Source organism: Pseudovirgaria hyperparasitica (assembly GCF_010093815.1).
Source record: "Pseudovirgaria hyperparasitica strain CBS 121739 unplaced genomic scaffold EJ05scaffold_13, whole genome shotgun sequence".
Lineage (NCBI taxonomy): Eukaryota > Fungi > Ascomycota > Dothideomycetes > Acrospermales > Acrospermaceae > Pseudovirgaria > Pseudovirgaria hyperparasitica.
In genome coordinates, this window is record NW_022985561.1 from 751,851 (window position 1) to 778,374 (window position 26,524).

The 26,524-nt window shown below is 51.0% G+C and overlaps 13 protein-coding genes across 13 annotated transcripts; 7 read left to right on the forward strand and 6 right to left on the reverse strand.

Moving 5' to 3' along the window:
• Positions 1–81: 81 nt before the first annotated feature.
• Positions 82–1,545, reverse strand: EJ05DRAFT_105309 (uncharacterized protein). Its single transcript, XM_033738973.1, has 2 exons — positions 1,278–1,545; positions 82–1,155 (listed from the first exon to the last, which is right to left on the reverse strand). The coding sequence occupies exon 2, from the start codon at positions 1,088–1,090 to the stop codon at positions 245–247; it is 846 nt and encodes a 281-aa protein (XP_033598008.1). The 5' UTR covers positions 1,091–1,155; positions 1,278–1,545; the 3' UTR covers positions 82–244.
• A 518-nt stretch (positions 1,546–2,063) lies between these two features.
• On the forward strand, positions 2,064–3,421 carry EJ05DRAFT_455439 (transport protein-like protein sec22). The gene is made up of 4 exons (XM_033742475.1): positions 2,064–2,266; positions 2,323–2,476; positions 2,529–2,943; positions 3,000–3,421. The coding sequence occupies exons 1-4, from the start codon at positions 2,233–2,235 to the stop codon at positions 3,060–3,062; spliced, it is 666 nt and encodes a 221-aa protein (XP_033598009.1). The 5' UTR covers positions 2,064–2,232; the 3' UTR covers positions 3,063–3,421.
• A 200-nt stretch (positions 3,422–3,621) lies between these two features.
• On the forward strand, positions 3,622–6,230 carry EJ05DRAFT_442209 (glucosidase I; the record flags this gene model as incomplete). The annotated part of the gene is made up of 4 exons (XM_033742029.1): positions 3,622–3,871; positions 3,932–4,997; positions 5,045–5,927; positions 5,982–6,230. The coding sequence occupies 4 exons, from the start codon at positions 3,622–3,624 to the stop codon at positions 6,228–6,230; spliced, it is 2,448 nt and encodes an 815-aa protein (XP_033598010.1).
• Positions 6,231–7,288: 1,058 nt separating this feature from the next.
• On the forward strand, positions 7,289–8,110 carry EJ05DRAFT_503018 (glycoside hydrolase; the record flags this gene model as incomplete). Its single annotated transcript, XM_033747352.1, has 2 exons — positions 7,289–7,589; positions 7,641–8,110. The coding sequence occupies 2 exons, from the start codon at positions 7,289–7,291 to the stop codon at positions 8,108–8,110; spliced, it is 771 nt and encodes a 256-aa protein (XP_033598011.1).
• Positions 8,111–8,143: 33 nt separating this feature from the next.
• EJ05DRAFT_503019 (uncharacterized protein) lies at positions 8,144–9,560 on the reverse strand (the record flags this gene model as incomplete). Its single annotated transcript, XM_033747353.1, has 4 exons — positions 8,144–8,474; positions 8,526–8,588; positions 8,643–8,854; positions 9,471–9,560. The coding sequence occupies 4 exons, from the start codon at positions 9,558–9,560 to the stop codon at positions 8,144–8,146; spliced, it is 696 nt and encodes a 231-aa protein (XP_033598012.1).
• A 273-nt stretch (positions 9,561–9,833) lies between these two features.
• On the forward strand, positions 9,834–10,482 carry EJ05DRAFT_488308 (uncharacterized protein; the record flags this gene model as incomplete). Its single annotated transcript, XM_033745698.1, has 3 exons — positions 9,834–10,070; positions 10,176–10,247; positions 10,306–10,482. The coding sequence occupies 3 exons, from the start codon at positions 9,834–9,836 to the stop codon at positions 10,480–10,482; spliced, it is 486 nt and encodes a 161-aa protein (XP_033598013.1).
• Positions 10,483–14,296: 3,814 nt separating this feature from the next.
• Positions 14,297–14,863, reverse strand: EJ05DRAFT_478541 (uncharacterized protein). Its single transcript, XM_033744480.1, has one exon. It carries the CDS (start codon positions 14,593–14,595, stop codon positions 14,311–14,313), a length of 285 nt encoding a protein of 94 aa, XP_033598014.1. The 5' UTR covers positions 14,596–14,863; the 3' UTR covers positions 14,297–14,310.
• Positions 14,864–15,107: 244 nt separating this feature from the next.
• On the forward strand, positions 15,108–16,012 carry EJ05DRAFT_503021 (uncharacterized protein; the record flags this gene model as incomplete). The annotated part of the gene is made up of 2 exons (XM_033747354.1): positions 15,108–15,340; positions 15,409–16,012. The coding sequence occupies 2 exons, from the start codon at positions 15,108–15,110 to the stop codon at positions 16,010–16,012; spliced, it is 837 nt and encodes a 278-aa protein (XP_033598015.1).
• A 69-nt stretch (positions 16,013–16,081) lies between these two features.
• EJ05DRAFT_105425 (uncharacterized protein) lies at positions 16,082–17,211 on the reverse strand. Its single transcript, XM_033738976.1, has one exon. It carries the CDS (start codon positions 16,844–16,846, stop codon positions 16,151–16,153), a length of 696 nt encoding a protein of 231 aa, XP_033598016.1. The 5' UTR covers positions 16,847–17,211; the 3' UTR covers positions 16,082–16,150.
• Positions 17,212–17,822: 611 nt separating this feature from the next.
• Positions 17,823–19,666, forward strand: EJ05DRAFT_105368 (MFS general substrate transporter). Its single transcript, XM_033738974.1, has 5 exons — positions 17,823–18,025; positions 18,082–18,102; positions 18,158–18,215; positions 18,262–18,321; positions 18,377–19,666. The coding sequence occupies exons 1-5, from the start codon at positions 17,936–17,938 to the stop codon at positions 19,531–19,533; spliced, it is 1,386 nt and encodes a 461-aa protein (XP_033598017.1). The 5' UTR covers positions 17,823–17,935; the 3' UTR covers positions 19,534–19,666.
• Positions 19,667–19,706: 40 nt separating this feature from the next.
• On the forward strand, positions 19,707–21,113 carry EJ05DRAFT_540268 (isoaspartyl dipeptidase-like protein; the record flags this gene model as incomplete). The annotated part of the gene is made up of 1 exon (XM_033749588.1): positions 19,707–21,113. The coding sequence occupies exon 1, from the start codon at positions 19,800–19,802 to the stop codon at positions 21,111–21,113; it is 1,314 nt and encodes a 437-aa protein (XP_033598018.1). The 5' UTR covers positions 19,707–19,799.
• Positions 21,114–21,125: 12 nt separating this feature from the next.
• On the reverse strand, positions 21,126–24,148 carry EJ05DRAFT_513060 (acetyl-CoA synthetase-like protein). Its single transcript, XM_033748393.1, has 2 exons — positions 23,183–24,148; positions 21,126–23,134 (listed from the first exon to the last, which is right to left on the reverse strand). Exons 1-2 carry the CDS (start codon positions 23,708–23,710, stop codon positions 21,236–21,238), a joined length of 2,427 nt encoding a protein of 808 aa, XP_033598019.1. The 5' UTR covers positions 23,711–24,148; the 3' UTR covers positions 21,126–21,235.
• A 497-nt stretch (positions 24,149–24,645) lies between these two features.
• On the reverse strand, positions 24,646–26,367 carry EJ05DRAFT_478545 (uncharacterized protein). Its single transcript, XM_033744481.1, has one exon. It carries the CDS (start codon positions 26,272–26,274, stop codon positions 24,769–24,771), a length of 1,506 nt encoding a protein of 501 aa, XP_033598020.1. The 5' UTR covers positions 26,275–26,367; the 3' UTR covers positions 24,646–24,768.
• Positions 26,368–26,524: the final 157 nt, after the last annotated feature.

The following is a 26,524-nucleotide window of genomic DNA, read 5'->3' on the forward strand; positions in this document are numbered from 1 at the left end:
CTTGGATTTGCGTGCGTGCACTTGTGGGCACAGCAAATTACCAATGCTTAAGTGGACGTGGCGAAGAGCGATGGAGACTTTTGAGCACAGAATTGGGTATATTTATTTGTTTGAAAGTGGCGCAATACATGTCTCACACTGATAACCCTTGTGATATGACTGGTACAATACGCTTTGTCTGGCGTCAACCACCACTCCTTGATGCGTAATAATCACAATGCCGTGCAACTTGCTCTCCTTTCATTCATGAATCATTCGTACCCTTCATCTTCTGACCCCAGTACTCCTCGCGCTCCTCATACTTCCATACATCGAATCGTCCGCTGGCTCGCTCCTCCATGGCCTCTGCGGCCTCGCGTCGCCATTGGGGATCGAGACGGCCAGCGCCTAAATCTTCTTGGAAGAGGCGGAGGTCTGTGCGAAAAGCCTGACTTTGCCTGAGCAGCTGCTTAGGTAAGTTGGGAAGTGGCTCGTCTGCTGGGAATGAGTCTGCAGGGGGACCATTGGGTAGGATCTTGAAAAGCCGTTCCTGTGCCTCACGGGATAGTGAAGCCCATGTTCGCTCGTCGCTGAAAAGCATGTCTAGATCGAGGTTCACAAGGACTGACTTCGGCGAGGTCGTCACAAAGTCAGGTGAGTAGTTTGGTTCCTTCGCTCCTCGTGGCAGACGGCGTGATTGCGTTCGCGATGGTGTATTTTTGGCTTTCTTTGGAGGACTGCCTTGTTCCAGCGGCTCTTCGTAGCGGACAGGTGACTTTCGTTTGCGTTTGGGACGTATCGGGCTCTGTTGAACCTCATCCGGTAAAGCGTTGGATACCGGGTCCAGTGATGCGTCATCATGGTCTTTGGGAATGTGGTCATTATATGAATCGCTTGGCGCGGTGTCTGTACTTGTGCTCACGGCCACAGGAGGAACCGAGTCTTCCGCTGTAGTGTGATCTTCCGCCGCATCTGTGGTCGTCTGATGCTCAGTATGATTGTCGTCTTGGTGCGACTTGATGGGGTCGACGTGCTCAAGGGACTGGACAGATCTACCGGATGAGGGGGTACTGATGTCAGATCGAGCGCTCGAGAGTGGAGAAGAGTCCATCGAAGTGACTGTGAAACGACTGCGTAATAAGAGCCTTGGTTGAAAAGTTCGAGCTATAGCTTGATCTACTAGAGATGTTAGCAGAGGTGCGTAGGTGGAATCCCGAGAACGCTCCGTGCAGGGAGCTGTTGAGCAGTGGAAATGAACAAAGAAACGATCAGGCTAAAGAGTGTGCGATCGAACTGACATCTCGTAACGTAGGTTGCAGAGGAGCAAGCAAATGTAAGGAGTTTGCGAGGCTCAAAATTCAAATAGAGTAGGTCTCGGCAATGGGAAGGCGCAGACAAGTCTCTCCTCGCGGAAGATGAAGACAACAAGGGACCTCAATACAAGGTGCAAGCCAACAAGTATTAAGATGTATTGCGCCCACGTGTCCATAGTGGTGAAAAGACAGTGATGAATGATGACTCTAGCGAGTGAAGGGCAGAAAGAAAGAGATAGCGATAATCCTAGATAGCGATAGTGATCGATGATATTGCGCATTCACACAGAAACGAGTGCACAGGAATGTATGCGATGTTCAAGTAATGCGACCAAAGGGAAAAGTACACACACCCATCCGCAGTTATTCGTCGTTCCGCACGTGCTGTGAGGCTGTACGAGGTAATAGCGATGCAGTCAACGCTCCACTGCCCGAACTTTGGATTTGAATGATTCAGTCACAAATTCAGCTAGGCAGTGTGAATAGACACTGGAAGGTTGCGAATCGTAGAAGTCGTTTGGCGGTATACCGTATAAGGGAACATTGATTCAGCCCAGAAACCTCGAATCGATCCGGATACGAGCGCATCACACCAATAAAGGAGTCAGCGATACTGGTCGATGGCGACAGCTTTTCATTTTATATAACAAACAATGCTGATGCAGTAGGGGTGTACAAGCCAAATGCTCCCGGTGTGTATGTGGAGGTGGTGGTGGTAGTGGTAGTGAAGGCGGAGACTCTTCAGAACGCGTTCTTTATAACATGGTCCGTGCATGTTCATGCTGGCAGATGCCAGATATATACATGCATTCATTGATGCTCGAGCCTATTAACCTAGATTCTCATCCGCTCTGATTACAACCCACAGACTACTCCCTCCACTCGTCCCGGACCTCCATACCGTCGAATTACATACCTCTTTTTCCGACCTCTTCTCACGATGGTGAAGTCGACCCTCATCGTGCGCGTGGACCGTCAGTGCACCCCATCCTATGCTCGCTACAAACACCAATACTCACTCGTGTAATAGATCTCGGCGGCAGTGTTCTTGTCGAGACACAAAATGAAATGAGTCGGGATCCAGCTATGCTAGAGGCCAGCGCGAGGGTGAAGAAAGTAATCCGCCAGGCAGGCCCCCAGTCAGCAACCCATGCAGATATCGACTGCGGGAAATATACGGTCTTGTACGCCTGGCAATGCATACTTCAGCATGACTGTCTATCTAACTCTGCGCAGCTATGTCATGAGTGGACAAACCATGTATGTCGCATTCTGCGAAAAGTCATACCCCAAAAACGTGGCCTTTACCTACCTCGACGACATTCAAACACAATTCTCGCAGCAACACCCCGAACGAGAATATGCTGTTCCTACAGTACTAAAACCATTCCACTACATGAGCTTCGAGAACGACATACGAAAGACAATGAAGGCATACTCGGACCCGCGCGCTGTACAGGGACCAGGGCTGGACAAGATCAATGAAGAGCTCAGAGGCGTCACGGAAGTTATGAAAAAAAACATCGAGGATCTAATATACCGGGGAGATAGTTTAGACAAGATGGGAGACATGAGCTCGCGCTTAAGAGAAGAAAGTAGGAAGTATCGGAAGGCGGCTGTCAGGATAAATTGGGAGCTTTTACTCAAGCAGGTAAGTCGGCATTACATCTTAGCAAATAGGCCACCTCGAAACTCACAAACCTGTAGTATGGTCCGATAGGCGGAGTCGCGCTCATAATGATTATTTTCATATGGTGGCGCTTCTTCTAGTATCGCATCCTTCGGGCCCTGGCGGTCTCCATATTAGCGTAGGCGCATCACACGAGGAATGGGTTGTCTTCGACAATTGATGTCTATTCACGCAACATGCACCGGTCGCTGCCTAGGCCTGGTGCCAGCTCTCATCTAGGGAATGGGAGCGCTAGCATTAGCATTGCTAAAAGAGTCCTTAATGACTTTAAGCATGGCAGCACAAGTCGAGTGTTATGATAGTAATCTGATTAAATAGGGGTCTGCGGAGCGCACCACACTGTGCTAAAGCATAACATTATAATAGGCATTCATTTAACTAGGATATACTGAGAGGGTAGAGCAAGCAAGTGGGCGAACCATGAACTGAAAAATCATATCCATAAATATTCGTAGGGTTTGTGCCTTACTGTGGTGATAGCTTGGCGTTAGGCATCCCCGCACCGCACCTCCGAGTCGCCCAAAGCTGCGACGGTGTTCTTTGAGGAGACTCTTCCAGGAAGCTTGCCAACACCTTCCCACCACAAGCCATTGTTGGCCTTTTTTAATTGCATGATTCCGAACACTTCATGAGGTGAGCATGAAGTTGTTACAAGACCGCAGCGACCTCTGGTCCACTGCTGTCCTGCTCCTGACTGCATGTTGTCATCGGGCTGTCGCCGCTGACACCGCTGCCGAAATTCTGGAGATCGAGAAAGCTACGAATCAGTCGCTGCTATGGGGTCCTTATCGCCCAAATCTATACTTTGGAGTGAGACCTCGCGTACCGAAGAGTCTTATGGCAGGGCTGCTATGGGCGCGAGTTGAAGAGTACGAGGGCATACAGACAAGTGAGTTCTGACTCGATCTTGAGGGCACAGAACGACCTGACTAACGGCAGGAGTGTCTAGATCTCAGGCATACATGTGAGCAACATGAATTGGATGGTTATGGCTGGAATGAATATGATGTTCGCACCGGTGGCCGTCAGACCATTCACGACCCTGTGAACAAGCTGGATCTTACGACAGAGTTTGTCAAGGTTCCTGGCGGCGAGCATGGCGGCAATTGGGGAGTGAGGATAAAAGGTGCGCCTCGCGAGGATGCTGCACCAGATCTCAAGAGCACGGTATTCTTCTATGTCTCACAAGAAGGGCTTGGGCATACGACAGTCACGAACGATGGTGACGCATCTGGATTCGAGGGCTCTATTCACATGGAGGGCTCGGCTTCTGGCCTGGGAGACTTCAAGATTGAGATTACCGAAGGACCCAAGTCAAATTCGCACCCGAGACACAATCACCCAAGCTACGAGGATAAGCCACTTGATAAGACGTTCGTAAGGTCTATACAAGTGCGAGAGGATCAATTATGGCATGTTAAGCCCATCCTGTTCCAAAATCTGAAGGTCACTGTCGACGAAATTATTGCGCAGTATGGTGAAGATTTTGAGAAGCTGCCACCTCCACCTCAGTTGTATACCCTCACAAATGATATTGGTCATGGAAATATGCATATGATCCAGAAGGTATTCGAGGGTCCGTTCGAGTTCGATGTTCTGTACACCTCGGATTCATCGCCAACTCCGATGACCTCTGATGCCCTGACTAAGGCCATCAAAGACGCCACTGATACTTTCTCGACACGGTTTCTTGAGGTTCACAAGCCGCAAGCTCCCTTTTTCGGTGACCGATTTGAGGAGTTTTCCAAGTCGCTCTTCTCGAACTTGCTCGGTGGTATTGGCTACTTTTATGGCGACTCAAGGACTGATCGTAGCTATGATCCAGCGTATGAGGAAGACAACGAGGGCTTCTGGGAGGAGGCTGCTGATGCTCAGACGCGTCACTCGGCACAATCCCTCACCGATCCTCGAGAACTTTTCACGAGCATTCCGTCTCGCCCGTTCTTTCCCCGTGGCTTCTTGTGGGACGAAGGATTTCATCTCTTGCCGGTCATAGATTACGATGTCGACCTCTCGTGAGTTCCAGTGCATTCTTCGAATTCCAACATCTAACCCAAGACAGGCTTGACATTATCAAAAGTTGGTTCAGCTTGATGGATGATGACGGCTGGATTGGACGAGAGCAGATTCTCGGTGCTGAAGCCCGTAGCAAAGTCCCGCCAGAGTTCCAGATTCAGTACCCGCACTACGCTAACCCACCGACCCTATTTTTCGTTCTCCACGCCTTTCTGGATAAGCTCGAGTCAAAAAGTGCCATCACTTCAGGGAAGGAGTATGCCAAGCGCCTCCTGAACCCAGATGTCGCGACAAGCTACCTACGGGAGCTTTATCCGCTTCTCAAACGCCACTATTTCTGGTTCCGCCGCACCCAAGCCGGTGACATCAAGTCATATGACCGCGAGGCTTTCTCCTCCAAAGAAGCCTACCGCTGGCGCGGCCGCACCCCCCGACACATACTCACCTCTGGCCTCGACGACTACCCACGAGCCCAACCGCCACACCCCGGTGAACTACACGTCGACCTGATGAGCTGGATGGGCATGATGACACGCGCCATGAAGCGTATCGCCGAATTTCTTGGCGAATCTGATGACATCACCCAATTTGACAAATATGAAACGGCGATTCTTCGCAATCTCGACGACCTGCATTGGGACAGTACTGAGAAAACATTTTGCGACGCGACGATCGACGACTACGAGGAGAATTTACACGTGTGTCACAAAGGATACATCTCCATTTTCCCATTCATGGTGGGTCTTTTACCGTCTGATAGTCCGCGCATGAAAGATATTCTGGATTTGATATCCGACCCAGAGCAGTTGTGGAGCGAGCATGGGATTCGCAGCTTGAGTAAGAGTGATGAGTTTTATGGGACAGAGGAGAATTACTGGCGCAGTCCGGTCTGGATCAACATGAACTACCTCGTTGTACGCGAGCTTCTGGTATGTCACCCTTCCCTTTGCGCCCTCCGTTTTCGGTCCTGCTAACCCGAACAGAATGTCGCCCAAACTCCCGGCCCCCATCGTACTCAGGCAGCCAATATCTACACCTCTCTCCGCACGAATCTCGTCCAGACGGTCTACGACTCATGGCTCGAAACAGGCTTTGCATGGGAGCAGTACAATCCCGAGACGGGCAAGGGCCAGCGCACGCAGCATTTCACGGGGTGGACGAGCCTAATCACGAAGATTATGGCGATGCCGGGCTTAAGTGCAGACGGAGGAAGGGTGCGGGATGAACTATGATTTAAAAAGATATGGGGATTTGATGTATAGAATCCGACCTATGTTAAAAACGGAATGTCCTGGGCGTTTGCTATACTTAGAAGTCTATTATATCCTTCAAACGACGAGCATCAGAATTGTCGGATTCTTGGCGCATGTGAAATAGCAATTTGTGGGCTAATTTGGATGCTCGCATAACCGCGCCGACGATCCGGCTGCTACAGCTCCCACGGTCTACGGTCAAAATACGAAGCTCTTCCCCGCATTTGATACAAGATCTGATGATGGTACTTCAAGATATATGGCTGTTCGTCATGGTGCATGACCGGGAGTTGGTCCTTCTGCTAGGATAGGTTACTCACAGCGGTCCAAGAGCAGGATGCCACGCGCTTGCCAATGTTGCAGTAGCAGCTGTGAATATCGGAGGGGCATACTACTGGAGAGTTCGGTCGATAGCAAAAATGTCTATGTTACACTCCACTAGTCAGATCGACCATTTGAGGTACTGCTCCCGCTACATCGCACTGTCGCCGAGCTGATCTGCTGGTCTCTCTGTCATCTGCCCCGAAAGGTGTGGTCCACATAAGTCGACAATAGTTTTGTCCATTCGACACCGAGTGTATGAGGATACTAAGCATCTCTTGTGATGCATGGATTGTGCGACAGGATGGCACATTCTCAACTGCCGATACTTGCATTCTTCCGACAAATTAGGCACAACGTTGCAACAACGTCCTCGGCTCGTCCAATAGAACGGTGATCTAGCTGTCAAACAGTATGTCCTGGTAGATCTCCTGTTGAGATTACTAGTAATATGAAAGGCCCTTGATTCGAATACTATGACGAATCCTCCAGTAGCTTGTCGAATTGTGATCCTTGTTTGATCAATATACACAGTATATCCGTCTCAAGCTCACCCAGTGTCCACATGCCTCCACATTTGGGGCGTGCTCGAATCCGAATTTCTATTTGGCCTCGCAAAGCATATAAATATCGCTTCCCTTTCCAACTTCTGTAGTCTCAACTTTTCTCCTCCCGTCTCCTTTCTCGCATCCCAAAGTCATAAACAACAGCCTTCTATGCGGTCCAATATACTCGCACGCCTCATAGGCGTCTCCTTGGTTCCCCTAGTCTCCAGCCACGGCCACGTCTCCGGCATCGTCGCCGACGGCATCTGGTATTCAGGCTACGATCCGGCATTTGCATACGCCAACCCTATTCCCAAAGTCGCCGGCTGGACGGCCTCGAATATTGATAATGGCTTCATAGCGCCGGACGCGTTTGGAACGTCCGATATCATCTGCCACAAAAACTCCTCTGCAGGACAGGCCTATGTCACTGTCAAGGCCGGCGGAAAGCTGGTCTTCCAATGGAGCACATGTAAGTCACCGAGTCCAAATAGCAATACGATGATAAACTTATCGAACCCAGGGCCCGTCTCACACGTCGGCCCGGTCATCGACTACATCGCGCCCTGCACCACAAGCTTCAATACCACCGATCCCACCAAGCTCAAATTCGTCAAACTCGACGCTGGAGGCTGGATCTCCGGCTCCAACCCGGGCAAATGGGCGACTGACACGCTGATCGCATCCAATACGTCCTGGGCCATTACTGTGCCGGCAAAGCTGGCGCCGGGGGATTATGTGTTTCGCCATGAGATTATCGCGTTGCATTCGGCCGGCCAGACGAATGGTGCGCAGGCGTATCCGCAGTGTGTAAATGTGCGCGTGACGGGGGCGGGGACTGCGGTGCCGAGTGGAGGCGTGAGTGCGGTGCAGTTTTATAAGGCGAGTGATCCGGGGATCAAGTTTGATGTATATACGTCTTTTACCGGGTATGTGGTGCCTGGGCCGGCGGTTTGGACGGCGGTTAAGAGGGCGGTGGAGATGGTGTGGTGAGGGGAGGGTGATTGTGTATGGCTGTTGTCTTCGTTAGCTGGATAGCTTCAGATATGGCAATTCAATCGTCCAGAACTCGCTCTTAATTTCCAGGGAGTTTAGATATATACTATACCATCCTATCGAATTCCTCATCCTCTTTAGTCCACTGAGATTCAATTCCCACTTCGTGGCCAGCCATTCCTCCGAGCAGATCTCCAACCCAGGCATCCTCCACGCCGCCGCCAGGAACACTCTCTCCTCGCGCATACTCTCGATGATTCGCTCATTGGCAGGGAATAGATTGCTGTTATACGCTATGCGTAGCGCCATGGTGCGGTTCTTCTGTTGCTGCCAGGTGCGCGGCCAGGGGAGGGGGATGGCACTGGACGAGTCAGCGCCGTTCAAGAAACTGTTTCAACCGCTAATTACTGACAGAACATGGTCCATCTCTATATTCCTGAGACCTTTGATGTCAAGCAGCGCGGAGCCAGTGATGCTATTCAATATCATCAGATCCATGGAGTCGTGACTGGGACTATGGGAGACTTACAGGCTACCGGTGTCGAGATTTAGGATCTTGTGTAAGATGATGATGCCCTCGTGCATGTAGATTGATGCCCTCGTGCATTTAGATTGATGCCCTCGTGCATTTAGATTGATGCCATCGTACATGTAGATGTCTCTTTTATGGTCTAGTACGCAGTCGCGCCATAACTCCTCTGGGGTTGCATAGCTGCGGATGAAGTAGATTGGGCAAACTGTCTGGCATTTTGTGAGGATGAGGTTTTCTTTAAGCTGGCTCTATCGTCCATAGTAGCCGTGGTATGGGTGGTATCTACGGCCCGTGGTGGTAGAAGTATGAGTGGTGTGGCTGGTTGAGCTTTGGGAGTGTGTTGACTTTCTTCAAGTGTGGACTGGGAAGAACTTGAGCTATGGTCGTGGTCAGGGCGGCGGCAGTACAACTTTTGGGCACTAGCATGGCAGTAGAGGTAAATATCATATCACTTATCACGAATTTAGATTGCCATGGAAGTCGGGTGTCTATTAATTGTATTCCATTCCATCTCTTGTTCTGCTAGTTGAAGGGTTTTCACCTGTCCCCTGCCTGTAATGCTATAGTGAGTTGCAAAAGTCGATCTGGCTGATTCTTTGTGACAGTATGTTGAGAAATACTACTATGACTGTATTGTCTTAATGCTTCATTCTTCCAGGGACCACTCTCGGTTTTTATATTCCCAGCCTACCATCCGTCACCTCCTGATGATCAAGGCTTTTCTAGTGTAAGTCGTGATTGATGCTCACGGATTCCGCCGAAACTTAAGTCGATACACTCAAAACTCGGTACCAGATATAAATGAAAGCCATGGTTGGTATGTACCTGCCTAGTCTTGAAAGCATCTTCAATGAGAAGTGTTGCAAGGAGCCATACCGTAGGGGCTACATGGCCTTGTCTCAAGAAACTGGGCATTCGTGATCTGGCTTTTGAAGCTCATCAGAGCTTCTCGCTTATCAGTATAGGTATCATCATGACAGAGGGGCATGACGCGTTTCTGCACAATAGCTCCCAACACTCAATCGACCATACCTTTCACCACACCTGCTCCGAATCAATTAGCGCCTGGCCGTTCAGGCAAGGAATACTATGCTTTGATCAACCAGATCTTCTGCAGCTCATAAAGATCTGACAAGCTTAAGAACACACAAATACTCATATCTCACACAAAAATCATTTCTAGCCACAATGTCTTTAATATTCTCCATGGCGTCCATCGACAAGCCCAACCAAGCTTGCTTCTGCCACTACCAATACCACCATTTTTACACTTACCCTCTGTTCCCTGGCGAAACCCTCTTACACTCCAGCTGCGAGTCCATATGCCGGTTCGAAAGCTGCGAAGAGTCCTTTGAAGACCCGATAGATTTCCGCACGCACGTCCTGACAGCACACCTTGACCTTCTCCTGGCCCTCGACATCACAGTGTGCGAGAAAACAGTGGACGTGGAAACTGGCGAGATGTACGCTCTATCTACCTCCTAAATGAAACTCCTCTTCGATCTGAGCCCGTACTGACTGTATCTCTAGGTTGGAGCCAAGGGAGCTCAACTCCTATTGGCATGGGATACGCCCATTGGTGATAATCAAGAGGGCACAGTAGTGAGTGACAGCGGTACCATGAATCAATTTGAACCGCAGCTAATATCTATACCCCTAGTGCTACTGCACGCCAGCAGTACCTTGCCGCGGTGGAGGAGCAGAAGAAGAAGAAGAAGCTGGAGCTCACAGACAAGATGGACTGAATGGAGCTGTTGGCGCCCCAGAGCGCAAAGCTAGTGGGCGGAAGCATGGCACTACGAGGAGTGATGCCGTGCGTGTAGATTATAGCAAATGAAATGATTGACATTACAATTGAAGACCGTGTGTTCGTGTTCTCGCGTAGGCCTCATGTGCTCTCAAAAGCCCAGTATCAATAGATAATGTTTTCACGTCTGACTCTCGAGATTCCATGAACGATATATGAGTAATGATACTAACACACAGATCTTAAGCCAAGATACATATATACTAGGCTTTTAGTACATATAAATATATGAACTTTCGTCCCTAGAACTTCTACGTAATGGAGTATCTACCAAGTTATATATATGCCTAAGCATTTAGCTACTCCGACGGAAGTAGGCCTGGATAAAAGCGAGAAAAAGCGTGGCGTTCTTAATTGCCAGACGGAGTGACTCTTTTTAAGAGACTGTAAATGGCGCGCCAAATTCGTGATTCTCTAGCACATTCTAGGCTTCCTAAGTGTAACTAGAAGCTAGATTGAAAGCTCGGCTGGGGGGAGATATCAGTGATTATGATAGACATTGCGACTCAATGGAAGTCTTGCTGCTTCACGACATGATTCTAGCGCTTAGATCCCAAGTATCAACGGATCTATGTATTTGATTCCTCTTTGATAGCTATGTGATAAAAAACTTTTCGCAAACTTCACATAGGACATGGCGCGAGACAGACCATAACAAATCGACAAATAGACTGTAACACGCATCGAAACCTCGCACACACCATAAGCCACTCTCCATTTTATCCTCTTCGCACCCCAACCAAGCCTCGCAAGATGCCACGTCTCTGCTGATCCGAATGCGCTCTGTCGCAGACACCAGCCGCCAACACCACACCCACGCCCTTCACTTGCGTGAACGGTACCTCACAGCTCTTCGAAATCGCGAAGAAGCCGAAGAACTTCAGCCGTTCCCTTGCCTTCCCTAGTCATCTTGTGACGAAGCATGCGAAACGATTCGCAGATCCAAATGTGTCCCTCAGACACTGATCGACCGTATCAGTAGCTCACGGTCAGCACACACCATACAATCACGTAGCGAGATACTTGACACAGAGCGCGCCAGACAACATGGAAAAAATCGGTCGGACTAAAAAGGGCAAGGATACACGACGTGGAGCACGTCTACATAAGAGACCTGAGCGCGCACAAGCAAGAATGTAAACGCTGAGCAGGACGCATAAGTACATAAGGGAGAACAAGATTCCAGACTCTATTGCAGCAGCTACCATGCTCGCGAGGCGCCTTGGTGCGTGCCGAAGAGGAAGCATAATGGGGACGGCGGAGCACAGTAAAAATGTACAGGATGGAGATGCGGATGGAGATGCGGATGGAGATGTGGATGGAGACACGGATGGAGATCCTGCGGGCGACTAATGAGGTCTTGAACAAGTTAGGATGCGGCTGCTCTGGTATGGATGTAGATGATCGGTGAGTAAGAAGAGATTGTACTCTTGTAGAACAGGGCTCGTGTATCAACAGAGACATCACAATCACAAAGAAGAATATGAGGCGTTTATCCGCCATGACCGGAGTACCATATATACCTACTCCACTGTCATAGAGCATACAATATTCGACAATACTAGTTGCTACCTAAAGCATCTATCAGTCATTGGAGGTCAAATATTAGAAGATAGATTCCCGATGATGATGCTCGGGCAGTACAACGGGATGCGGGTGGCCATAGACCTATTCACGGAAAACAGTAATTGAGACCAGAATGAAACGTTGCGCCTGAGTACGATAGTCTCTACAAGTGCCTCTCATTCCTAAGCATGAACTCCTCGTTGAGATTATTAACACGCCTCACTAGTGCTTCATATCATGCTCCAGTGGTTATGTCAAGACATAGGGTGCGAAGGATCCGATAGTTCACTATAAGTGTATAGCTGCACGATATACCCGAGCCAAGTGATCGAGGATCAGGCAGTGAACCTTCATTTACTAACTTTAAATACCTGCCCTTCGCTCCGTCCGCCCAGCCTCTATAACACTCTACAAGATACACGCCTGCTGCTGCTGTCTCTCGAGGTTCCATATCAGGTCCCTATAATCTCTAGCAGAGACCGTGCCAAGAGCTTCTCTGTCCACCATTGACATGTTAGCCAACGATGGTCCTGGAATGGAGTATGAAGATAGTGTGCAAAGATAGGTGGTAAGAATGGCGAAATTACTGTTTCGGAATATTAGCCCTCTGTGTAAAGGTACGTGAGCTTACGCGTGTTCATGTACTTACGGTGGTTATTGCTGGTTTCTGCCATGTTAAATAATTCGACCGTTTTGACCCACGAAGATGTTCACGGCCCGGGACCTCTTTGAAAAAAGCTTCAATAAGCAATGTATCTAGACTTGATTCCCGTACTCGCGCACTCTAGCATTGAATAATGGCACAAGTGACGACGTAAGGAAATATTTAAGCGAGCCTAAGATAGAGTAAGGCATGGGCCGAAGCCGGTTTACTTCTACCATAGTTAAAGATATTCGTTGTGATCGATCGTCGCAGGCGCGGCGGGTAATATGTCCGCGCCTGGCTCTAGTTGTTATGTTTGTTGTTGTCATCGCCGGAGCGTGGTTCTCATTTCTGTCCGTGACGGCTTGTTAGAAACTTTTGCAGTGTAAGACTAGCGTAATGGACATACCTTATTCCAGACCGACTGATTGTATATGAGTTGTGATTGCAGACTATTATGAATCGCTGCCATCAAGCATAGCAGTACTTTTGAGCAGTACAAGCAATTGTCCACGCCATTCACTGCAGCCACGCCTGATGCTTACGAAGAGAGCAGACGCCCTATGAATCAGGGCATCCGCTCTCTTCGTGAGCAATAGACGCGTCTTCTTGGGAGGTTTGTTTAAAATCCTAGAAGCAGACCATTCATATTAGTAACTCGAAGGTTAAGGTGTTACAGGACAGTTGACCTACCAAAATAGCTGTGGAGTTCTGTATGTATTGTGGCACCTCACTGGAGAGCGATTAGAGAGGGGATCCCTACACCTAGCTGCCCTCCAGTGAGGTATTTCACCAAGAAGAAAAGAGGAAAAGAACAGGCCGCTGTGTGGTATTAGATCGCGTGTAAATTAGAGTTGAGTATTCAAGGGGAAGGAACTTACAATCTGAGTACCGACCCCGAGCTCGATGCAATGACGAAGACGAATCAGAGTCGTCATCGCCTCGAGCTCAGGGTCTGCCTTTGCCAGGGCTTCAAAATCGTTCTCTGAACGACGAGCACAACAATGACCCACTCGATCCATGCCTCAACAGCAATGGACCGGGAACACGATGACCATCCTTGTGCTCAGCATTTAGCATGGTCACACGTACAATAGACCACGTGAGGGCCGTGAAATGTTGTAGCAAGAAGAAGTTAAAGCAGAAATAATTTGGAGTTGAAAGTTGTAGAAGGAAAGAGGAGGATCTGGGGAGGAAATGGGTGAAATATATAGAGACCTGGCAACGGCGCTAGCGAGCCCGCTCCGAAAAACCCAAGGGCTCGTAGAATAATAGCTTCACATTTTGGTTGCTTACTGGCTGGATTGCAGACGCCAGATCACATACAGCACCATCAATTCTTTTTCAATATTCTCTATCACTGTTCGTGATCGTTTGCAGAGGCAGTGAGCTTGATCTCTGCCTTTTCTGGATCTACAGAGAGCTTCGTTGATTAACATTCGGTCTCCGGCGACCCCCTGAGAGCTTGAGCTTCATATGAACTGCTGAATTGCAAGCCTTGTAACACACCCTGCCCTTATACAGAGAGTCTACATCTGTTTCAAAGTACCTGCAAGCAGCTCGCCTTGCTGGAATACACCTCCTTACGTATCTATTGCAGATAGAGGTCAGTAACGAAATCAACACGGCTCAACAACCTCACGCACCTCTCAAGCATTCAAGCTCTCGACCCACATTCTCACTTGCACTGTAGCTCTCGCAGGGGTCCTACAATTCCTAGCCCTCGCTGATACCAGCCATTCAAGTGTCATCACTGGCGAGAAGTATCCATTGACGATCAGATCTCCCGAAAGTCTCACGTGCCACTGAAGCACAAACGACCTCCTCCTCCTCCTCCCTAACTCCATAAGTCCCTCGAAGATAGCGCGACTCGCCATTCTCGATAAAGCTAGTCTCAAGATTGCCTGCGGCAGGAAGAGCATTGAAAGAGACATTTCAACACCGAAGAGACTCCCACGTCCAAGAGACTTGAAGAGGTCAAAACCCCTCACAAAACGATCAAGTACGACGGCATCACAAGCCCCTCATCCCACCTCCTCATTACATCTCCTCCTTCTACCACGATATCAAAGCTCTTGAAACGACAGGAAGACCAAACCTCGTCTTATAACGTATACTCCGACGTGCTACGACGCCCAGTAATAGATTGAGCTTGAAACCTTCTCGAGCGGCCACAATCCTTACCAAGAGACCAGGAAAAAACGTGGAAAGCACTCTAGCTACTTCCAAAGCTCTTTTGAGCGCTATCATAAAACCCTCGCCTTACCGCAAACAAGCCCCTGATTGCCTTGGCTGAACAAACCATCTCTTTTCCAAAAGGCTAACCAGAAAACGTCGGCCTGGTGTCTCGGAGTCCCTCAAACGAGCCAAACGCAAGAACAAACACAAACCTCCACGCCCACTCCTTCCGCTATACTCGTCTCAGCCCCTCTATCAAGACGTTACAATGCCCTGCCATTGTCATGCTGGTCGCAAGGTCCCACAATGGCCACCAGGCCCGGGCACTGTGTTCACATTCTCGGAATGTGAGCATGTATGCGGCGACGTGACATGTCCTGCGGGTGATTGCATCACCCACGAGAATCTACGCCTACACTTCGTCCAGGCCCACGAAGCCGAGTTTCTCGAACGTGGCGTTATAATCGCGGACCATGAGCTTAACTTGGACACGCGCGAGCTGTAAGTACCTTTCCATGACGATGAAGGCTGTGCCTTACGCGATCATTGTGCTAATTAATGTCGTATAGCGCGGATGTAGCCCCGGGCATCGTCGACACCGTCGAGCGCGTCCGGAGAGCTGAAAGGGAGAGGGGTCAGTCCTCTAAATTAGCTGGACAGGGCTATAAAGTCACAAAGTCATCCCGTCCTATCGCGGGCCAAGTCGGCAAGAAGACGAAGCGCGCAGAGGATAGCGTGGCTGAAAGACTGTCAAAGATGACGCTTGGGGGTGGAGAGGACGCAACCAAGCACAAAGAGGAGGGCAGCAAGGCCGTAAAGACCCAAGCCTGGGCACTGAATCCGGACTCAATCGAGTACGATGAAGAGGCCGGACATGGGTCAGCTACCATTGTAGCGGCTGCCGGCTCTGAAGGTATCGATGAGTCGGATATCAGGGAGGCCTTCCGGAAGTTGAATATCCAGAAGAGGCGTGAGAAGTTGGCGAGCGGGCCTCGCAGGATGACGACTGGCCGCAAGGCACCAGCTATAAAAAGCTCGAACGTACCTGTCATCCTCGTGTCCCACGCCGAGGATGCGGGCGCAGATAGCGAGGCCCTTGGTGGTATCAGTGGTCCTGTGGGAGCGGAGAAGCCTGACTTCGATGAGGATGATGCTGAGATGGAGGATGTCTGACCTTGTCGACAAGGCGGACCGGGCTACACTAGTAGCATATAGCGGAGAAGCGTGCTTCAAGACGACGTACTAGCAGTAGCTGGTAGAGGATAGAGAGGTTGTGATAGTAGGTAGGAATATGATATCGTCGTCGTTGCCTCAAATTTGATAATCCTCCTGTGTGGCGCTACTCATCTCATCAGTAGGACCTCGCGACAAAACCATAATACTAGGGTAGCGGCACCCGTATCCTGTACAGGCAGAGTACTTCCAGGCGGTACTCGCTCCTTGACCAAGATCGGAAATCTGTATAATGAATTGCTTCAAGACCGGGTCTTTGTTTAATGGATGAGTTTTCCAAGCGACAGTCAGTTCAGCCTCATTTTCCAGTCTACGCATCGATATGATGAAGCTTGCTTCCACAGTGGCGCTTATCAGATTCGGATAGGCTGACAGATGTTTTCTTATACTGTCAAGGGTCGATAGCCAGTCGCAAGGCACGTGAGCACTGCTAGAGAACCATCCAAAGAGATTCTGACCATAGATCATAGTGGCAGGGAGATCCAGACGTAGGCGTCTAACACGAGCCATCATCGATGATGGAACAGCGTTTGGGCCCAAGAACCTTTCCGGGATACGCTGGTGCACAGTAGCATGAGCGAAGAAAAAATCAAGAGCCTCGTCCCGTATCTGTCGGCTGATTTGGAGCACACTGATATGGATTCGATGATCGAATGTCGCAGCCGTTACACGCACCGTGGCGTGTTTCTCGATCAAAAGTTGGTATATCTCATCCCGAAGTTCGCGGGGAAGCCTGAGAAATGCAAAAGTGGACTCGTCCTGATGCTTGAACATAATTGAAAATGGAAGCCGGACTAGAAAAACAAGGAACAGATCAAGTGTGCGAGCAAGGAACTAATGTATCTAGCAAGGAGACTCTACATCCAGTGTTGCGGTGGGATGCTGACGAGCGCCTCGTCAGCTCTTTATCTGGTTTTTAAGCAATCTAGAACTTCGAATCCGAATCCGAGACCAATGAGGTACGTGAGATTGTGTCCATTGTGCAGAGCATGCTGTAAGACAGAATCGATCATCGAGCTGCAGCGATAGCACAGGTGACTCGCCGGCTGGAGACCGGTACAGTCAGCAAATGAGTTCGACTCAAGTCATCCTGACATCTGTAGATGTAAGCCGTGCCTCCCAACGACGATTGTTCTTGTCGATGAGAAATTATCTCGTTCATTCAAAGTTCCTGCGCATAGGGTCCAAGGAGGATATTCGAACGATGCTGCCAATGGAGTGGAAGCCGAATTCTCAGCTGTGTCTACGAGCGCATATGGCGACAGATGCGAACATCGCTGCTGATAAAAGACCCATCATCCGTTCGCTGAACATCCCAATATGACTTGTAACAACGTGGTCATATTTCGTGTTCAAGAAAAGCGCTTTCGTCGCGTCACATATTAGTCATGTATGCGGTTTCCATCGTCTCGGTCGGTTCGGCACGCCGCGAACTTCTAACATCGTCCACGGAGGTGTCCCGGAAGACGCGAGAACAAGCAACCTGGGATACATTATATTCGAGATGATAGTGATGAGCAACAATACACATGGTGCGGGTTGCTCTTTCGCAGGCTTCCCGGGCGGGCTTACTGATTACAGTAACCGTCACCAAAGCAAAAGAAATCAAAAATCTCAAGCCCGATTCCCAGCGCCATGCCGCCTGTCGATCCGTTTCAGGGGGGCTGGATTCCCTGAACAAGCAGCCAATGGTACGGCGCCAATGCCCCAGTCTGCCACAACAACATCTCAAATCATTCCGCGCCGCACTCGTCGATCGCATCATCGCAACACTCAACACCATCATCATCATCGCCTTCTGTCGCGAGAGTCCATCCTCTCCGCTTTCTCCATATTGATGGAACCGCTACTATAGAGCTCAAAATGGTGTATCAACCGAAGTCTTCGGCTTTCGCGCGCATGCGCACATCGAACGCATTCATTGCATTCGTGGTTTGCACTGCCATATTTTCCGTACGTGCCCATTCATAGCGAATCGCTCATATCCTCTATGCTAACAAGATGCGCAGGACTCATTCGTGTACGATCTTGTATGTTCTGTGCAAGACTGGCACCGTTGCGGCGTATCTGACAACCTCACCACAGATCATTCCTTTCATCCCGCACATGCTAGAGCACCGACTCCATCTGCCAGCCGATCAAGGTGAGAGTTGGCTGCCATGTAGGCAAAGTTGTGCTAACAGCCATAGTACAAATATGGACATCGACGTTGCTTGGCGTGTTTGGAGCCGCATTTGCCATTGGTAATTGTAAGTCCGGCTCATCTACTTTTCTACAGTGTGGTTTGATTTACGACTATGACAGTGATCGCGGGCTATCTCACAGATCATTCGCCTTCTACAAAGTTCCCATTTCTGCTCGGCATGGTCACGATGATCGCATCGTCCTTGATGTTCTTCCTGGGAGAACATATTGCAGTCGCGGTCGCCGCTCGTGCTCTGCAAGGACTGTCGGCATCGTTTGTATGGGTTTCCGGCCTTGCCTTTATGACTTCGAATGTATCCGGCAGCTTTATCGGCAAGGCCATGGGCTACGTATCAGTCGGGATGGCAGCCGGAGAACTTCTTGGACCGCTTGTTGGCGGTGCCATGTACGAGCACGCGGGTCACTATGCTGTTCTAGCCCTTGTATGTGCGATTCTTGGTGTCGACGTCGCGCTCCGGCTCTTACTGGCGGACAAAGAATCTAATGATAGTAGGGGCTCTACCGGTGCCGCTCTGGAAGACGACGAAGAGCGGCCTCTGCTTGATGAGGGCCCAGTCGGAGAGGCTGATGTTCAAACGCCGGTAGCAGAAGATGCCGGAGTAACGAGCTCGAAGACTATTGACATATTTGGACTTCGCCTGGATCGCGAACTATGCGCCAGTTTCTATGCAGTCTGTGTTATTGGGACCATCCGCTACTCCTTTGAGTCCTCGCTCAGCATATTCGTTCTTCAGCGCTTCTCGTGGTCCACGTCCGCCAGCGGCGGCATTGTCTTTGCTTTCCTTGGTCCAGCAGCTTTTGGTCCGCTGGTCGGACACTTCACAACAAAATACGGCCCACGCTGGTTCACCGTCGTTCTATTTGGCGTCTCCGCAATTGGTCTCGTCGGTCTCGGTCTGTTCACCCAGCCCAGCACTGTGGTAAAAGTGTTCTTTGTCATCACAGTCGCTGTTGTAGGCATCTGCATGTCATCGCTTACCACGATTCAATCGATAGCATTCTCGGTTGCGGCGAAGCGAAGAGAAATGGAAATGAAGCGGGCGGGTAAAAGCAGCAGTACCGGAGCTGATTTCGGAGGCTTCAGCATGGCCTGGACTACCGGCATGTTCATCGGACCGTTGGCTGCAGAGCTCTTTGTCGACCACGTCAATTGGCTGGCATATTGTTTGTTTCTTGCTGGACTATGCGCAATCAGTGGAGTCATCATGTCTTTCACATGGAAGGAATGGGAAATACCTGAAGACGAAGGGTCGTGAAGCGGGCACGGAGAATGTTTCTATACAACCACTAAAGAACGTACAACTGAAACCAGCAAGCTTTCAACATCTCCCGCTCAGTGTATAGCACAACTTGAGCATAGAGCACCATGAAGAACAAATCAGATTCTGGACTACTTCAGCAGGATGACGTAAGCGGCCTCAGCTTCGCTAAATATGTTTGTTCTTTTGTCCAAGGAAACTTTCTTTCCTTCATGCCCAGTTGAACTCTCTCCGTCCAAAACCGGTCGCATGTTCCATGCATCATGGCTTCCCCTAACAGCTTGTCAATATATGAGGACGAGTCCTTCACAATCCACACGGCTCTTTTGTTCTCGTCTCCATACAGGATGTTTCTTCAAAACATATCCCTCGTCATATCGCGCACCTCCGGCTTGATTCTTAAAACATACTCCCGTGCCTCCGCTTCCGCTCCAGACCCTCTCCCCCCTTCCGACATCGACCTCACCCACCTAACAATTCTTCCCGGCCTGGTCGACGCCCACACTCACATCTTCCTGCATGCCTACTCCGAAGTCTCGGCCACTCATCAAATGCTCCACGAATCCCCGGTCGAGCGCATCCTCCGCGCCTCAAACCACGCACGCGCCGCGCTCGACGCCGGCTTCACCACATACCGCGACCTGGGCACCGAAGGCATGGCCACCGCCGACATCTCCCTCCGCGACGCTATCAACCGCGGCATCACACCGGGCCCCCGGCTCTTCATCGCTACAGATCCCATCACCACCTCATCTAGCTACACCATCGCAAACGAAAACCCAACCCTCCACGTCCCCCGCCTCGCCGACGAAGCAGACGGCACCTCCGCTCTTCGTGCCGCAGTCCGCCGCCGCCTAGGCGCAGGCGCAGACATCATCAAGATCTACGCTGACCAAGAATCGCGCGCCGGCCGCTATCCAGAGCCTTCATTTCCCGGCGCCCTGCCCATGCGCTTCCCCCCGCTTTGGGGCGATGTCCCGCAACACATCACGCTGTTCACTGCTGAAGAGATGGCCGCCGTGGTTGACGAAGCGCACGCCGCGCACTGCCCGGTGGCCGCGCATGCCAGCTCGCCTAAAGCGGTCATCCGCGCGGCGCGCGCGGGCGTCGATACGATCGAACACGGACAGGAACCCAGCGCGGAGGCGATCTCCGCGATGAGAAAAGCCGGCTGTATCTTTGTGCCGACGCTGAGCGTTATGGAGTATGAAGTGCCGGCGGACGTGCTGCCACGCATGTATGCGCATACGTATGCGGCGTGGAAAGACGGCGTGAAGATTGCGTGTGGCGGAGATACCGGACCGGTGCCCCATGGACAGAATGTGCGTGAATTGGAGCTTCTGCTTGGTGCCGGGGTGCCGCTTGCTGATGTGCTTGCTGCGGCGACGGTGCGCGGATGGGAGGCGTGTGGCGGCGAGTGGTGCGGACGGCGGTTTGGAGTGTTGCAGGAGGGATGGGCGGCGGATATTGTTGGACTCGAAGGGGATGTTAGAGAGGATGCGAGTGCGTTAAGGAGGGTGGCGTTTGTGATGAAGGATGGGGAGGTTTGGAAGAGGGATGGGAGGAGGGTTGGATGAGGAGCGGCGAAGGGTGATGAGACAATACTATATTATACTGGCATGTATATATCCCTGCCTACATAACAAAGCTTTTTGCTAATACACTTCTCCTCTCTCTTCCCGCCCATACAGCTAAACTCTTACATAGGCAACACCCGCATCCGCTGACTATACTCAATATCCTTCGTCCGCTCCTCCAACACGCCGGCATAGAATCCCTGTCCCAAGACATGAATGCGCTTCCGATCAATCTTCTTACTCGCCGTGCGCGGCACCCAACTCATCAGCACCCACGTCGTCGGCACCATATATCTCGGCAACGCCGCCGCAATCCCGCGCTGCATCTCCTCGACTTTCGCTCGCACGCCGGCATCCTCCAATGCATCCGCTAACAGCGGCGCAGCACGCGGCACCGGTGCGCAGCTTGCTGGATGTGCGTCGAGATACAAGAACGCCGTCAGTGAGGGGTCGGCCTTGCCGTTGATGATGCCGAGCAAATCAACCACAACGGCATCCGCCGCTCCGAGAAATTGGCGCGCTTGGTGTTCAACTTCGAGCGCGTCGACGCGGCAGCCGTCGATTTTAAGTATCGTGTCTTTGCGACCGAGATATGTGATGCGGCCGTCAGCGGCGAGGCGGCCGAGGTCGCCGCTGCGGTACATGCGGGCGGGAGCGCGGTGCGGGTGAATGTCGCGCCGCCACGCTGGAACGAGTTTGAGGAAGCCCGCTTCAGAGCGGTGGAGAGCGGTGGTGTCGATGTAGCCGCGGGAGAGATGCGGGCCTTCGATGATAAGTTCTCCAACAGCGCCGATGGGGAGGAGGGATTCCGGAGAGGCCGGGTCGACGAGCCAGATTGCGCCGCAGGAGGGCCGGCCGATGACGGCGCCGGTGTTGGGGGCAATTGCGTCGTTGTAGGCGCAGCAGATGGCGACTTCGCCCATGCCGTACTGGTTGACGAGATGGGTGTCGTGCGAGGCCCATTTGCGGACGAGGTCTTTGGGGAGCGGCTCGCCGCCGACGCACATGAGTTTGAGGCCGGGCACGTCGGAGGGGTTCAGGCGGATGGCGACGGTCGGGGTGAGGAAGATTGTGTTAGCGTCGAGGATGCGGATTTGACTGGCGAGGTCTTCGACGGTGCGCATCGGCGCCGGGACGCAGGCGGTGCCGCCGATGATAAGAGGGACAAGAAACTCAAGATTGGAGATGTCAAAGGCGTAGTCGTCGAATTGCAGGAAGCGCGTGTGGGCGCCGAGCTTGAGGTTACGGGAGTAGTCCTGGATGGCGGTAACGTATGAGGAATGGATCTGAACGATGCCTTTGGGAGTGCCGGTGCTGCCGGACGTGAAAAGCACGAGACAGGCGTTGTCGGGCTGGATGTCCGGGCAGATTGGAAATTTGGTGGTAGCTGGTAAACTTCGAAGCCATTCAGGAGACAGTTCGACTACCGTAGGTACCGTGTTGCGGAATTGGTTTACAAAGTGCGAGTCGGTGAGAAGGATCGAAGTCTTGGTGCGATTGATGACTGATTCGAGGTATATGGGAGGATTGCTCGCATGGATGGAGATGTACGCCCCGCCAGCTCTCAATATAGCAAGTCGAGCAACAATAGCCCACGTCGACTTCTCGAAACAGCTAAGAACAAACGTCTCGGGACGGACACCAAGTTGAACAAGGTGAGAAGCAAGTCTCGAGGAAAGATCATCGAGCTCTCCGTATGTCATGTCTCCATCCCATGAACGAATTGCGATTTGGTCTGGTCGCTGTTTACATGTATCGACGATCAAGTCATGGAGACATTCGCGCTTGACAGGAGAAACATTGCTTGTGAACTTCTGGATGTGTTGTCGGTCCCAGGACGGGCAAAGGTTGACGTTATGAATCAGAAGCGTCGCAGGAGCAGTCAGTATCTGGTTGAAGATATGCTGAAAAGTGCGTAGGACACTTGCGGCCATACCCTCGTCGGTGTGAGATAGCTTATAGTCGAGCTGAACTCTCAAGCCATTGTCCGGCAACTTGGTTATGATGACACTCAGGTCAATCTGAACTTCGTTAGTTCAACTTACAGTTCCGTCTTGATTCAATCTCACCTCTTGGTGCGCAAATCGTGTTGCTGTACCATTCCTGACCTCCTCTTCGCCTACATTGAAAGAGATGGCTGTATTGGATTTATGCTGATCTGTGTCTGCTTCGACAAGAGTGATCTCAAAGCCAGCTGGACCAGTCGTCGTAAGGGACGACTGATGAGTTTGTTGAAGCCTCTGTATGAAGGACCGCACAGGTTCGCTGCGATCTAGTTTCATGACATACAAAGTTGCGAAGGTGCCAGCATCATGCTTGTCTGCAGCGTCGGCACTGGCACCAGACGGGCCACTGTAACCAAAACAAAGCACATCAGCAACAATGAAGCATTGTAATGTCAAAGCCCAGGCCGCCTGGATTGTTGCTGCTATAGCACGACTCGTGACATCTGTTGCTATTGAGTCTCCAGCACTTATCAATTCAGATTCGATCCATCTCCTTCCCTCTGCTGCCTCATCCGTGCTGGACGAAGGAAACAGACAAGTCGACCGATCGTGTCGACTGGAAGAATGGTCCGTGTCGATAGGGTTTGCCATACTGTCAAGCGATCCTTGAGGCTTCGAATGGTATTCTGCTAGACCTGTCTGCGGGACATTCCAACATGTACTCTACAGCCGCCTAGCCAACATCTGCTTCAGTGTCAACTGCCATGAGAATGGTTGGGGTGTGTCCCGGATCCTGGGAACCACTGATTCTCCCCCTATGCACTGTGGAGAATCGTGAGTAAATGATTGGCTATTCTGAGCCCTTTAGATCGTTTAGTGTATTAAGATGGCGGGACATCCGTTCCCTTCTATCCCGTTAGTGCGTACCAGCTCCAGCCCGCCACATGTGCAAGCCGAGATCTGATATCTTGTCCCGATCGGGTATGGTGTTACAACAGCCGTGCTCAGCACTTCGGCTAGGACGTCCAGATACGGACACATCATACCTGCATCCTTGTCGTCCTCGAACTCTCTTCCAACGTCGTTCTTGTCGACTTGACACATCTCTCACAGTTCAGACATGCCAGATATAGCCAGAGGAAGTGCATCTCCGATAGAGACCGCTCCAATGACCATAGTATGTCCGTTGCAGTTCGGATCGGCCGTCTGCAGTTGTTCCCAGTCCGCGGAATCACGATCATGCAGCCTGCATCACACCGATACCCGAATGCACTCCTCACCCACTCGTCAATCAAACGAACACGGGTTAGCCAGGAGACTGACTGTGACGCTTTGACATGGCCCAACAAATGGTTCCATATTGTTGGCGCAACAAACCAGTCGTTTTAGTACACATCTTATTGTGGAGTATATCGTCCACTTTTGTGATTTGTTGGCTGGAGCCAGCCCCTAGCGTGCAGCCAGCCTGAAAAACGCCATTCTGATGATGTAAGGAGCTGAAAACTTCTTGACCCATGCATGCAGCTCTAACCTCCCTCTCCACAATGCCTGATTAGTGCACATGAAGCTTCATGCGGTCTCTTTGGGTAATGCTCACTGCATTCAAGATTTCAGAGCAAGGCATCCCTGGAAACCAAGGCAAGACACATGTTTACAGCTGATGATGTAGCATAACCTAGCCAACGACCCTGGTATCTCACCACAAGAACCTAGGCAGCAATACATGTGTGATGCCCAAATGCGTCCAAACAGACCTCATTCCCGCATATACCCAGGAAGCATTCTCGACACCATGCCTCTTCTGTTGCCTGAATACCACACACAAAGCACCACAGTGGCATAGTCCCCATATCCGCCGCATCCACGCTCAGCACATTTCTTTGCTCCCTGCTCTCTTTTCCGAATACACATTGCATCAACAGCTCCCTGTCCGTATTCCCTGCATCCAGCTTCGGCAGCCATCTCACCCACGGACTCCTCCGGCGAATTGCACTCTGCACGCGCAGTCGCATGGCAATCTCGCGATCAAGTGCAATCATGGCACCCAAGCCACGCACAGCGTCTGGCTCACGAGTAGAGGGCTCGAGATCATGCAGAATGCCTCGTATCGTTGCTCCAATGGTCTCACTTCGGGCAGGCCAGCACTCCTTGCGAGCTGTGGTCAGCGTGCCAAGCGCTTCTATGAGGACAGGTGTACGGATGGGACGCGAGACCAGTGCGCGCCAGTAGAGGATGGATTGTAGTATATCCGCGCGTTCAATGTAGGTAAAAGCGTGTGTGATAGGGCCTGAGAAGCCGATTGCAACGCCTGAGATTCCAAGACCTTTCCCGAATATGACAAGATCTGGTTGAATTGGAATGGTAGAATTGGCGCCATTGGTGCTGTTTCCATTGACTCCGTTCGTGCTGTGCTTGACTTTAATGTTTGTGTTGTATTCTGGGCGTTGAAATGCAAATGGCGCGCCACAGCGGATGGCAGTCATCGTCTCGTCCACGATAATCAACAATCTGTTACGCTGAGCCGCAAGTTTCAGCTGCGCATACTGTTCAACAGACAGTACGCTTCCATCTTCTGTAGAGACCATGTCGAAGACGACTGCGATAGCACCTTGAGCTTTCGCGGCCGCGAATTGAGTATCGATCTCTGAAAATGACGGCCTCGTCTTGAGATTCACAACAATAGGTGGTGGTCCAGAGGCGATAGCTTGAACCTCCCATTCCTTCGACGTGTGCGCCAACGGTCCAAATCCAGCGCCATAGATGCCCTCAATGGCGACAAACGTCGGCTTTTGCACGTGAGCTTCCGTCCAGCCAAGCAATTCAAGTGAGAAATCCCGTATCCGTGAGCCAGTTTCCTCGGGTTCCTCGTTCGCCTTCGGTCTTAGCTCTTCGCTATTCAGAATCAACGGACTAGTGGCGACAGTATTGAGAACGAGACTGGCGATGGTCGTAGGAAGAAGAGCATCGGTGGCATGGGCGTGCAACGAGATCGGATAGTAGCCGCCAAAGAAGTCGGCAAACAGATTCGTGTATGATCCTAGAAGGACGTGATACTGTCGATCTACGGAAACAGGAGAGACAAGATATTGCTCCCAAAGCTTTCGAATGGCTGGGTCGTGTAATGTACTGCGTGCGGAATAGGAGCAGCCCCAAACAGAATGGAAGTCGTGGTCTGGAAGAGGATCCTCTTGGTGATTCGACTTGATGCCGTTCATGTTAGTTGTAGAGGTCTGGTAGGAATTATGCCGGTGATGTCGGTATTCAAGATACGAAGAACTTTTACAAATGGTTGAGCTTGTGTAAGAATGTGCATGCAAATGTTGTTGACTCGGCTGATTGGACTTGGACAGCGCCACTTGGGCTGTATAGTACGCCTTCATTCTGAAAAATACCCGACCATATAGAATGCGTCATCCACTTAGCTATTCACTCGAGGAAAACAGAGATGAAAAATCCAGGAGCTAC